We start from the raw sequence: 11,798 nt of genomic DNA, 5'->3' as shown, positions 1-11,798 counted from the left end.
CGACCGCAGCCGCCCTACAGTGAAAAGCTCTCAAAAAAAAAAAAGAAAAGGTAATACCAAAAGAGAAACATTAATAAATTCAGCTCTCAAAAGGAATTCCCAAAAGGGTGGAAATTGAGGCTAGAAAGGAAAACGCAAAAGTACGTACAAAACTCTCTTGAGATAGACAGCTTTGTGTGCTAGTCTCCAGAGAGCCAGAGCCGTGTGACTCTAATCTAGAGAATTTCTAATTTCTAATCGGCAGCTTCAGAAGCAATTTTACACATTTCTGCAGTGACGGATCTATAAATAAATCAGATGCTGTGGAAACATAGTTGCCTATAGCAGTTAAATTTACCTATTCCCCCTTCTACCAGGCAAAGGAATGGCAAGAAATACTCTTTCTTGTTTAAGAAAAATAATAGCTTCTGCTCCATTACACCTGATCTGTAATGATGGGAGTAAGTATACCCGCGGGGAAGGAATCTGTGACTGGCACTTCGCTAAAGTACAGTTCAGTCTGTTGTTTTTTTGTAATGGAATTCATTATTGACAAATCCTACCACTTAACTTCTTAAAGACCTGAATCCTACCAAATTCTACTACTGTTTTACTATGGTCAAATTATTAAGACAACGAGACGCTCCTACTGGGAAGATAACAAGAGAGTTAACTCAGACCCCAAATAAACAGAAGACTGCTTTGAAGTCCTACACCAGCCCAAAGACAACACCCAAGAAACTTCCCAAGCCCCCATCAAATGAAAAGCCTGTGAGCCTAAAGCCCGCAGGTCTGTGGGCCTGGCCTCCCTGCCGGCAGCTTCATAAAAGCCTGAAGATGACTTCAAGAGAGGACGCTGGTGTATCCCACTGCCTCTAATGGAAGTGTCCTGGTTTTTCCTTTTTGTTTGATTTTCTACTCTGCGGACTACCCTGCTGGACAAGATTGCTTTTTCAATTTGTGGGAGAGAAGTCTGGTTTACGAGTCCTTTCACAGTTTATATCGAGTACATTACAACCTCTGTACTGACACAACCCGGGGAATCTACTCACCTTGTACAGACCGAAAAGCCCCAAGTCCCGGAGCACGTTGAGGGCACTGACTCTGGGGCCCGTTGTGATCTCCCCTGCTACCTGCAGGCGAATCTTCACTATCTCCAGTGGGTTAGTGAAGATGACCTGAGAGCCTCCAGCCTGCAGGGAAGAGAGATGAGACAGGTGCAGGTTTCCACGTCAGAGCCGAACTGGCAGTACAAGTGAGAAAAATCCAGAAAAGCCTCCACACTTCGGGCAACGCTGCAGCTGCAGGGGCTGGCACGGTTGATCCCAAATGCTGTCTTGGGTCAATCTGTATGTGGGTTTGTTTTACTTAAGATGTCAAGATTGTTTCTCAAACCAGCCTGTCCTGGGTCACCCCAGCTATTTTCAGAACAGCAAATTAAGGAGCCTATTTGGAAAACAAAATGAAGCCACGTATGGGAGTGAGAAGCACCCCAATGCACGGAAGAGATGGACGAGGGCTGGCATCCTTTATGAACTCAGGCTAATTAGATTTCAGATCTCTAACTGTTTCTTTACTGGCTTAGCCAGCGTTCTCTAGCCTGGCTACTTGCTTCCGTTTCTCTGGGTTGTCGAGCAATTAGTATAACTTTGGACCCACAGGGCGAAGTCCACTCTGCCTCAAATCTGGAAGGGTATTTTCTGGGCAGAACTTTGAGGTAAGTACACAGCTATGCCCACACAAAAGAAAAGAATGATGAAGGACAAATTTCAGTATCCTTTCAAAACAAAACCAGAAAAACTCTTCAAGGCAGAGCTGGAAAATGGAACATTTAGTTTCCGTACATACACCAGCCCGATAGCCTCGAACCAAAGCCATGCGTCACATTCTCCAGTTGCCCGGGACAGAGATTTGAATTCAGATAATGAGAGTATATTTGCATCTGAAACTTCTTAACTAGATTGAAAAAGAAGAATTTTTAGCACTACCTCTGTTCTTAGCTTCTGTAAAAGTGAAGAGCATGATCATAGATATAAGTAGATATCCCATAAATAGAAATGGACATTTTCTTTCATGAAGTGAAAAAATCCTCTGTGTACATCTTTATCCTAAACCGTATCAGAGTAACATAACTATATTCATATCACCTTCGGAATCGTATTTCTTGGCCATAGTCACGTGACACGGTCGTAACTGCCATTCACGGCACATAGGAAATAAACTTGTCCCTCACTGAACCGTGTTTCCACAGGCAGGGAAAGACCGAAAACGACACCCCAAATCTCAGGCACCGCCTCAGTGGCACTTCAGTCCTCTTCCTTTACCTACATATCCAGACACCCCTTTCGAGCATACAACCAGAGCCCTAGGCAGACACTTACCCTAACATTAAACCTATCCCTAAACCAAACACAATCCCTAAACCTAACCCTAACCCTAACACTATCCTTACACTCTAACAATCACCCTATCATCTAAACGCCCCTGGCCCTCCCACACTCCCCCAAGGAGCGGGATGTGGCTCGGCCCATTTCCTCACTTCCCCGGGCCCCCAACTAAGCCTGCTCCAGTCCTGACCCCCCCTTCTTTCAGCATCCACAACTGCCAGCACTGACAGCAGAGCCCTTCCTGCGGAGGGCAGTTTACTGTCCTGGGTTCCCGGGGTCCTAATCTCCTTCTTGTCACCAAGCAGGCCGGTGCAGCAATTTGCTGTCTCTCTCGCGGTTTCCGATAACTCCCCAACTGGACACAATCCAGACCACTGGCACACAGGTCCCCCAACAACGTGCTGACCCAATTTTGCACGTTGTTTGCCTGCGTTCCTCTCCCTTTTAATCTGTTGCGCTGCAGGCAGAAGAAAGCATTTCAATGTTTCAATCTAAGCAAACAATACTTTCAAAAGGATTGCTGGGTAAAAAATTATATTAAAATGATAATCCAAGTAATTGCTCCTATAGTTAGTATTAAAGACCAAACCAATTGAAAAAGTTTACTACTTCCCTGAAATCTCTTGTTTAAATAATGGTTGCAAAGACTATCTTTGGGAAAATATGCTTTCTGTTCTAAACGAAAGCAGATTAAAAAAAAAAATGAATAGAATCGCAAATTTTTATTATAATCCCCCAAATTTGTCACTACCAGACAGTATCAGCCCCTGGGTGCCAACGATTAAATATGGACATTATGTTTAAATAAATACAAAGTTCTTTTATGGCTTTAATCATTAAAAACCCATAATATCCTGCAGAGCAAGAGTATTCCATCCCCCCACCCCATAGTTCCTCTTCTCTCCTCCCTTCTCTTCTGGACCCTTTGAGACATAATTGCCAGTTTATTGAGACTTATACTTCTTTAACAATTCTTTACATTTCTTTATGAGTGTACATGTGACAGGCTTTCTACAGAAATGGTTCAATCAAGAGAACAAAACGACTACGTTTGAAGATACATGCACAATCATTGGTACCTACTTTGAAGATTAGTCCCCCAGCACCTATACTAAGTCCTAACACTGCATTGGACATGACCACAAAACCGAATTGATGTGCACTTACAGTTTGGCAAGTGAGGGTACTAACAGCACATGACGCTAGAGCGAGGCGCATTCTGTGAGCTCGTGTCAGTCTACAGAACTTACTGTATGCAAAGGAGGAGAACTACCAATGACATAGTCTGCATGTACTTTAACAAATTATCTACATTTAAAAAATCTTATGATAGGCCTAGGGACATATAGGCAAGTACTAACCAGAAGCTCTGAATAAATTCAGGAAAGATCAAGACTGACCGCTAATTAATTTGTCTAAAACTCGGACGTTTACAACACTTAAAAGAAATACATATGGCAAATAGGTCCCTTTTAATCTGTTGCGCTGCAGGCAGAAGAAAGCATTTCAATGTTTCAATCTAAGCAAACAATACTTTCAAAAGGATTGCTGGGTAAAAAATTATATTAAAATGATAATCCAAGTAATTGCTCCTATAGTTAGTATTAAAGACCAAACCAATTGAAAAAGTTTACTACTTCCCTGAAATCTCTTGTTTAAATAATGGTTGCAAAGACTATCTTTGGGAAAATATGCTTTCTGTTCTAAACGAAAGCAGATTAAAAAAAAAAAATGAATAGAATCGCAAATTTTTATTATAATCCCCCAAATTTGTCACTACCAGACAGTATCAGCCCCTGGGTGCCAACGATTAAATATGGACATTATGTTTAAATAAATACAAAGTTCTTTTATGGCTTTAATCATTAAAAACCCATAATATCCTGCAGAGCAAGAGTATTCCATCCCCCCACCCCATAGTTCCTCTTCTCTCCTCCCTTCTCTTCTGGACCCTTTGAGACATAATTGCCAGTTTATTGAGACTTATACTTCTTTAACAATTCTTTACATTTCTTTATGAGTGTACATGTGACAGGCTTTCTACAGAAATGGTTCAATCAAGAGAACAAAACGACTACGTTTGAAGATACATGCACAATCATTGGTACCTACTTTGAAGATTAGTCCCCCAGCACCTATACTAAGTCCTAACACTGCATTGGACATGACCACAAAACCGAATTGATGTGCACTTACAGTTTGGCAAGTGAGGGTACTAACAGCACATGACGCTAGAGCGAGGCGCATTCTGTGAGCTCGTGTCAGTCTACAGAACTTACTGTATGCAAAGGAGGAGAACTACCAATGACATAGTCTGCATGTACTTTAACAAATTATCTACATTTAAAAATCTTATGATAGGCCTAGGGACAGACATATAGGCAAGTACTAACCAGAAGCTCTGAATAAATTCAGGAAAGATCAAGACTGACCGCTAATTAATTTGTCTAAAACTCGGACGTTTACAACACTTAAAAGAAATACATATGGCAAATAGGTACTATCCTTTTTTAAACTCTGAGGTCAACCATTCCCTCAGAACAATTAAACTGAGGATAGGAGAAAGAAAAATAAAACATAAAATTAGTTAAATTACCCAGATAAGCAATCTTACAACATAGATAAGAATTATGATGTTATACTACTCCTGAATGGAGTATCTCTCCCCTAAGAAGCAAAAACAGCCAAGAATCATGTTTCCTCTCATCTACTCCATGGAGTATAAGTGATATTGCTATCATTAATGTAATAACTGCTTTTTAAAGAGCAAAAGAAGTTTACAGTAAATACAATCATTTAATATATAAATGTTCATAAATATAACTTTTTAATGAAAAATACCTGTATTTGTACACATATACTAATGTTTGCTATATATAACAGCAACAAAATCAAACAGAAAAAAATTCAAATGCCCAGTAAGGAAATAGTTAAGTAGAAACCATGATATGCCATTCATTAGGCAATACAATTAAGTAATGAAGTTCTGCTAAATTATATAAACAAAATGTTAAGTACACATTTGATCATAAATATGTCAAAATTTACTTCAATTTATCAAAAATCAAAGTGGCTTAAAACTGAAACATTGTGGAGAAATTGAGTAGCTGAGGAAGGATTTTCACAGCATATCCTATCGTACCTTTTAAATTCTGAATCACTACTCAACAACTACAAAAAAAAATTGGTCTCAGAACAATGGCATGTTCGTAGACAAAGCCCTCTTACACATTCTTCTTCATGGTAAATTTGGTCATTTATATACATTGTCTTTTTTTGATTAGTTCACACTAGTTATCTATCAGATCTAAAACTTAAAAAAGTTTATCTACCTATTTATACATGAACATCAAAAAAGCCTAACCAAATATACTTAGTGATCTGAAATAACAGACAAGATACATAAAATTTTAAATTAAATCACAATGATACAAGTTACACAGCCTGAAATGGGCACTGCTTAATTGAATGTCTTGCTGCTTTTGGAACTGATGCTTATGGAAGGGGACTTCAAGAAGTTCATGGAAAATATGCGCATGAAAAAATTATGCATGCATTAAAAAATTTTCTGCACAAAAAATAAACTTGTACTTTAATTTCATTTTTCCTAGAACTTTTGAAATCCCCTTATACTAGATAGCATGCCATTCTAAACCCTACCTTTGGCGAATGATTTCACTTACCAAATCACCAAAATTCACTTCTAACCCTCTAATTGCTCAATTTCCCTCATGAAATTTGATTAATTTTTTTTGCTTAGAGATGCAAGCACTGATATTAAAACAGACTTAGGTGCTTTGATTTTGACTGAGATACTTTTGATTTTTGAATTAAAAAAAGATACATAAATGGGAACAAATCTCATTTTGAATGAGGGTTACCATGTATATTAGCAATGGAAAGAATGTAAAACTTGTATATTTAATCTTATGTCACATTTAAAATAATAAAAAAGAAGAAAATAAACTAACAAAGCTCTCCGCAGCAGTGAGTGGGGAAAGGGTGTCACGCAGAGCGTCCTGTGCCTCCAATGTGCCTGCAGGGAGGGGCTGCGGACAGGATTAGGCCTGTTCAACCTTCTGCCCTCACAATCCCACCCCCAGGGCAGGGTCCACAAAGAGGCAGAGGACGGGCCCTGCTCTGTCCTAGTCCTGGTTTGTTTCTTTCTTTGATCTGTGGTCTCCTGTAGTCTGGAAATATTTCCCTCCAACCACAGATGTCCAATCTGAGCAATTCATTACAAAGTCTTCCCTTCAAGAGAAGGAGGAAAATCTACCTTCAACTTGTTTAAGTACATGCTAGTTCCTCAAGCAGTTGTTCAAAATATTTGCATTTATAATAACCAGACAAACTAATCAAAGTTAAAGAATTAGTTGTCCCTGGGGCTGGCTCCAAGAAATAGGAACTGACAGGGATTCTGTCTTATATATCATCAACTAAACATGCTTAAATATTTTTGTAAAGCAAAAAATGCTACAGTTATTTCTGGAATAATTTAGAAATATCGAAGTGAAGAGCCAGCAGGTGGCATGGTGGTTAAGAGTGCTGGGCTCCCACATGGCTGACCACAGTTCGAATCCCGGACCTGGTGGCTTGCTTTCTCACTTTCTCTCTCCCTCTCTCTTGTGTTTGTCCCTCTCTGGTCAAATTAAAGTAAGTAAATAAATAAAGTTAAATAAAAATAATTCTTTTTTAAAAAAGAAATACCGAAATGATCATTTAAAAGGGATAAATCATGATGTAGTCATTGCTGAGTGATGCTATATGCCAGGGTGTTATGATATAAAATTAAATATACTCCTAACTAAGGTAAGGGAAGTACTGCGACTTAAATGTTGGTGTCCCCTCAAATGCCATATGTTGGCACCTAGCACCCAACATACTAGAACTAAAAGATGAACCTTTTGGGAAGTGATGAAGTCAAGAGGGTTCTGATCTCGTGAATGGGATTAGAGCTCTTACAGAGGAGGTTGGAGGGGGTTGAGGTTCCTTCCACCATGTGAGGGGGAAGCAATGAGGCACCATCTTAGAGGCAGAGAGGAAGCCTTCACCAGACACTGAATCTGCTGGCACCTTGATCTTGAACTTCCCAGCCTCCACAACAGTGAGCAATAAATCTCTATTGTGTATAAATTATCTGGTCGAAGTTCTTTTGTTACCGAAGCGAAACAGACTAAGATAGGAATAATCAACCTACCATAAGCCACTTTTACATAAAAATGTAAGAACTTCAAAAACATATTTATTTCTTTTTATTATTATTTTAAGTTTTGCTATGGGGCACATATGTTTACTCAAGGGAGACAGGGATAGAGAAAGGGAAAGTGAGAAAGCAAGTTACCAGGTCCAGGAATCAAACCACAGTAGACCATGTGGGAGTCCAGCACCTCAACCACCACGCCACTGCTGGCCTCAGAACTTCTAACTTGTGTGTCTATTTATGTATGTTCACATGGTCTGCTGGGATAAAGCTGGAACCACAAGGATCCCTGAGTATGGGAGGTGGAGGAGCTATTTCCGAACAACTCTAGCTGCTAAGGAGGACACAGATAGACTTCTTCAGCCTAAGGAGGTGGCTAGCTACAGATCTGGGCCCCCAGGAGTGGTAAATGCTCCAACTAACAAGTGGGCTTTTTGCTGCTCCCTCATGAGGAGAGGCGTGTACACACATGTGCATGCATGCATGTGCTGGACTGAAGAAGCACTGGAGAGTATGAAGATTTTAGGTTTGAAATGACATTTCCTACTAACTAGATGACTTCTATCAAAAAGACTTTCAGAAAAAAAAAATTAGGGGAACCAGCAGTTAGCGTAATGGCTATGTCGCTGGACTTCCACGTAGTCAACGCGCGGTTCGTGTCCCAGACCCAGTGGCTTAAAACTCATGCCAGCGTGTGTGCGTGCGTGCCCAAGATCCCGAGAGGAGAATGGAGGAGAAGGGATTGCGGCATGACCATCCCCTCTGGGGGGTGATTTCTCGCTTTCTGTCTCTCTGTCTCTCTCTGTCTGTCTGGCGAGCGCACACACCTATAGCAAAAACCTCCCCCTCTCAAAAAAAAAAGACTTTCAGCATCAGTGAGGACGTAGAGTAACTGGAATACCTGTACACTGCTGATGAAACCAAAATGGTCCATCCACTTTTAAGAACTGGTGATTTCTTTTAAATTGACACACATCTAGCCTGTTCTATTCCTAGATATTCACCCAAGAAAACTGAAAACATACATTGACAAAAAGGCTTGTACAAGATGTTTACAGCAACCTTATTTATAATAGACAAAAACTGGAAACAACCCAAATGCCCATCAATAGAAGAATGGATAAACAAACTGGTAGATTCATATAATGGAATAAAACTCAGCAAAATTTCAAAAACGAAAGTAAAAAACAAACACATAAATAGCTGGTATCCACAAAACAAGGATTATGCTCTGAAAATATGTTCAGCAAAAGAAATCCAAGAACAAACAAAACTTGTGTCAGAAATCACAACTGTGGTTGCCTGGGGGAAGGAAGGTGGAATTGACTGAAAAGAAGTATAAATCAACTTTCTGGGGTGAATTGTTCTTTATCTTAAGTGTTGATTACATGGGTTTATATGATTGTTAACTCACTGAGACCCGGTTACTGTGGCCCAGCTGTAACGTGGATACCCTGAGCAGCTAGAAGCTGTATGGTAACCATGGGATAGGATCCCCACGTGGGCCCAAAAACACGCAGAGTGAGCACACGGGTGCCCAGGATCTTGAGAAGCTGGAAGGCTGGGGAAAGGGACTGCAGCATGGGGGGAGAGGGGCTGTTGAGGGTGTTTCTCTCTACTTCTATGTCCCTCCCTCTTCCTCCCATGACTGTACATATCCTCTATCATTTAAAAAAAGAGAAAGAAAAGCCCCAGCCACTGTGACACAGTGATAACTCAGTGCCCTGCGAGGCTAGAGGCCATCTGGTCAACTGCGGGTTCAGATCCTGGATCAGACTGAGAACATGCCAGGCACACATGTAGGCTTCCAGGATCCTGAGGATCTGGAAGGCTGGGAAAGGGGATCAGAACATGGTAAGACCCTGTCAAGGGCGCTTTTCTCTCTCTCTCTCTCTCTCTCTCTCTCTCTCATACATGCACTCTCACTTAAAAACAAAAACAAGGGGCCAGCAGGTGGCATGGTGGTTAAGGCACTGGACTCCCACATGGCCAACCGCAGCTCAAGTCCCAGATCTGGTCACTTGCTTTCTCACTTTCTCCCTCTCCCTCTGGTAAGGACACGTGCCCTGTAACAAATTTTAAAATAATAATAATGATAAATAAAATTAAATAATTTATGAACAAAAAGAATGCAAATCTATTCTATTAAAAATGCTAATTAAGCCTAAATAAACAACCAAATACAGATATATAAGGAAGGAATAAAGGAAAGGAGGGAGGAAGGGGGGCTTCCATAATGCAAACGTGAATGGATTCATTCACATTTATTTTGACACGTGGAAAAGGTCCTAATTTTATTCCCCAAGAAGACAATATAGAGTAGAGTAAGTGGAGCTGGTCTTAAAATTATACTACTTTGGCTCAAATGAAACTTCCAGCATATATTATTAGCTGCATAACTTGGGATGAGTTGGTCATTCTAAGCTTCTGTTCTTCAACTATCTATTTCAGAAGGAGTGACAACAATGAATAATAAAGTACTTTGAAATGTCTCAGTTTACATTAAGGTGTTATTCTTGCTCATAATAGATATGATAACCAAATATGCAATTCCATTTGTTTTATAGAGACATGTATTATACTTATGTGTGTATATATACATACACACGCATACATAGAAAGGACACAGACTTTTATTTATTTATTTATTATTTTTTAGAGTTTTTTTGCTATAGGGCACATGCGCTCGCCAGATAGACAGAGAGACAGCGAGAAATCACTCCCCACGGGGATGGCCACGCCACAATCCCTTCTCCATTCTCTACTCGGGATATTGGGCATGCACGCACACGCACCCAGCGTGAGTTTTAAGCCACCAGGTCTGGGATGCGAACTGCGGTCGACTACATGGGAGTCCAGCGACATAGCCATTACGCTAACTGCTGGTCCCAGGACACAGACTTTTAAATAGAAAAATTAAAAAAATATATGACCCAATAAGAATGGTTTACCTGGAGAACACTGGGAGAAAATTATTTGAAACCTGTTGTTTCACATACACTACACTCTGTACCTATAACAAAGAGTTCTCAAATATCAGTATATACACATACGCTCTTACCCCATCACTACATAATAAAGCCAAGCAATTATTGGGTCATTATAACACATTTTTTGCATAGAAAAAGATGTCATGACTTTCCCAACTACCTAATATTATTTTTACAAAGGTCTATTTACTTATTATTATTATTTTAATTTGATATAGGGCATGTGCACTCTCCAGAGAAAGACAAAGCAAGAGAAAGAAAGGGAAAGTAAGAAAGCAAGTTGTGGGCCGGTATCTGGGTGGTGGTTAAGGCACTGGATTCCCATGTGGATGATCATCGTTCAAGTTCTGGACCTGATGGCTTGGTTTCTCACTTTCTCTTTCTCTCTTTAGTCAAATTTAAAAAATAACAATAATAAGTAAATAAAATTAAGTAACCCATAACGGTTAACATTGTTTGGAAAAAAAAAAAAAACCTTAAAAAAAAAAAAGGAAGCAAGTTGCCACATCTGGTACTCAAACCAAGGTTGGCCATGTGGGAGTCCAGTGCCTTAACCACCACACCACCTGCTGGCCTCCATGGGTCAAGCAATTATTAACCTCAAGTTCAATTTAGAGACACTAAAAAACAAAACCCTTTGACTACTGCATCTAAATTATCATAAATCCTGGACTAGTGAGTAATTTTTGAGAAGGTTTTGATACAGATATAAGACAAAAGTTTGGCTAATGTTTACAATGAAGACTTAAAGTCTGAAGACACACAAACTGCTTATACATCTATTCCCCAAAACTACACTGTATTTCTAAAATGAGACTTCCTACTTACTGGGACTCCTTCCCTGAGTGAAAACTGATTACATTTCCAATCAGGAAGTTGGAGTTAGTCGACAAAACTTCCTTTTTCTCTTTTTAAAGAATTATTTATTTAGTTAGTTATTTCCATTTATTGGTATTATTTTTAAATTCAACCAGACGTGCTGACAGGTGGCATGGTGGTTAAAGGCAATGGACTCCCACATGGCTGACTGCGGTTCGAGTCCAAGACCTGGCAGCTTGCTTCCTCACTTTCATGCTCTTTCTATTCTCTCTCTCACTGCCCCTTCTCTGGTCAAATTGAAATAAATAAATAAATAAAGTTAAATAAAATAATTATTTAAAACTTTTTTTATTTTTTTAGAGATTTTCACTGTAGGGCGCGTGCGCTCACCAGACAGACAGAGAGAGACATAGAGACAGAAAG

General features: G+C 39.8%; 1 protein-coding gene across 3 annotated transcripts in view; it reads right to left on the bottom strand.

The window, feature by feature from the left end:
- The window catches only part of SLC25A12 (solute carrier family 25 member 12), a 146,804-nt gene that overhangs the window by 9,791 nt on the left and 125,215 nt on the right, over positions 1 to 11,798 (bottom strand). For all 3 annotated transcript variants that reach the window (XM_006141477.3, XM_006141475.2, XM_027776035.1), the window contains one exon: positions 1,032 to 1,172. In XM_006141477.3, coding sequence (XP_006141539.1) covers positions 1,032 to 1,172 — 141 coding nt within the window. The remainder of the gene's footprint in view (positions 1 to 1,031; positions 1,173 to 11,798) is intronic.

Source organism: Tupaia chinensis, unplaced genomic scaffold (genome assembly GCF_000334495.1).
Source record: "Tupaia chinensis unplaced genomic scaffold, TupChi_1.0 Scaffold000056_1, whole genome shotgun sequence".
NCBI classification, from domain to species: Eukaryota; Metazoa; Chordata; class Mammalia; order Scandentia; family Tupaiidae; genus Tupaia; species Tupaia belangeri.
This window is presented reverse-complemented; position numbering and strand designations above follow the sequence as displayed.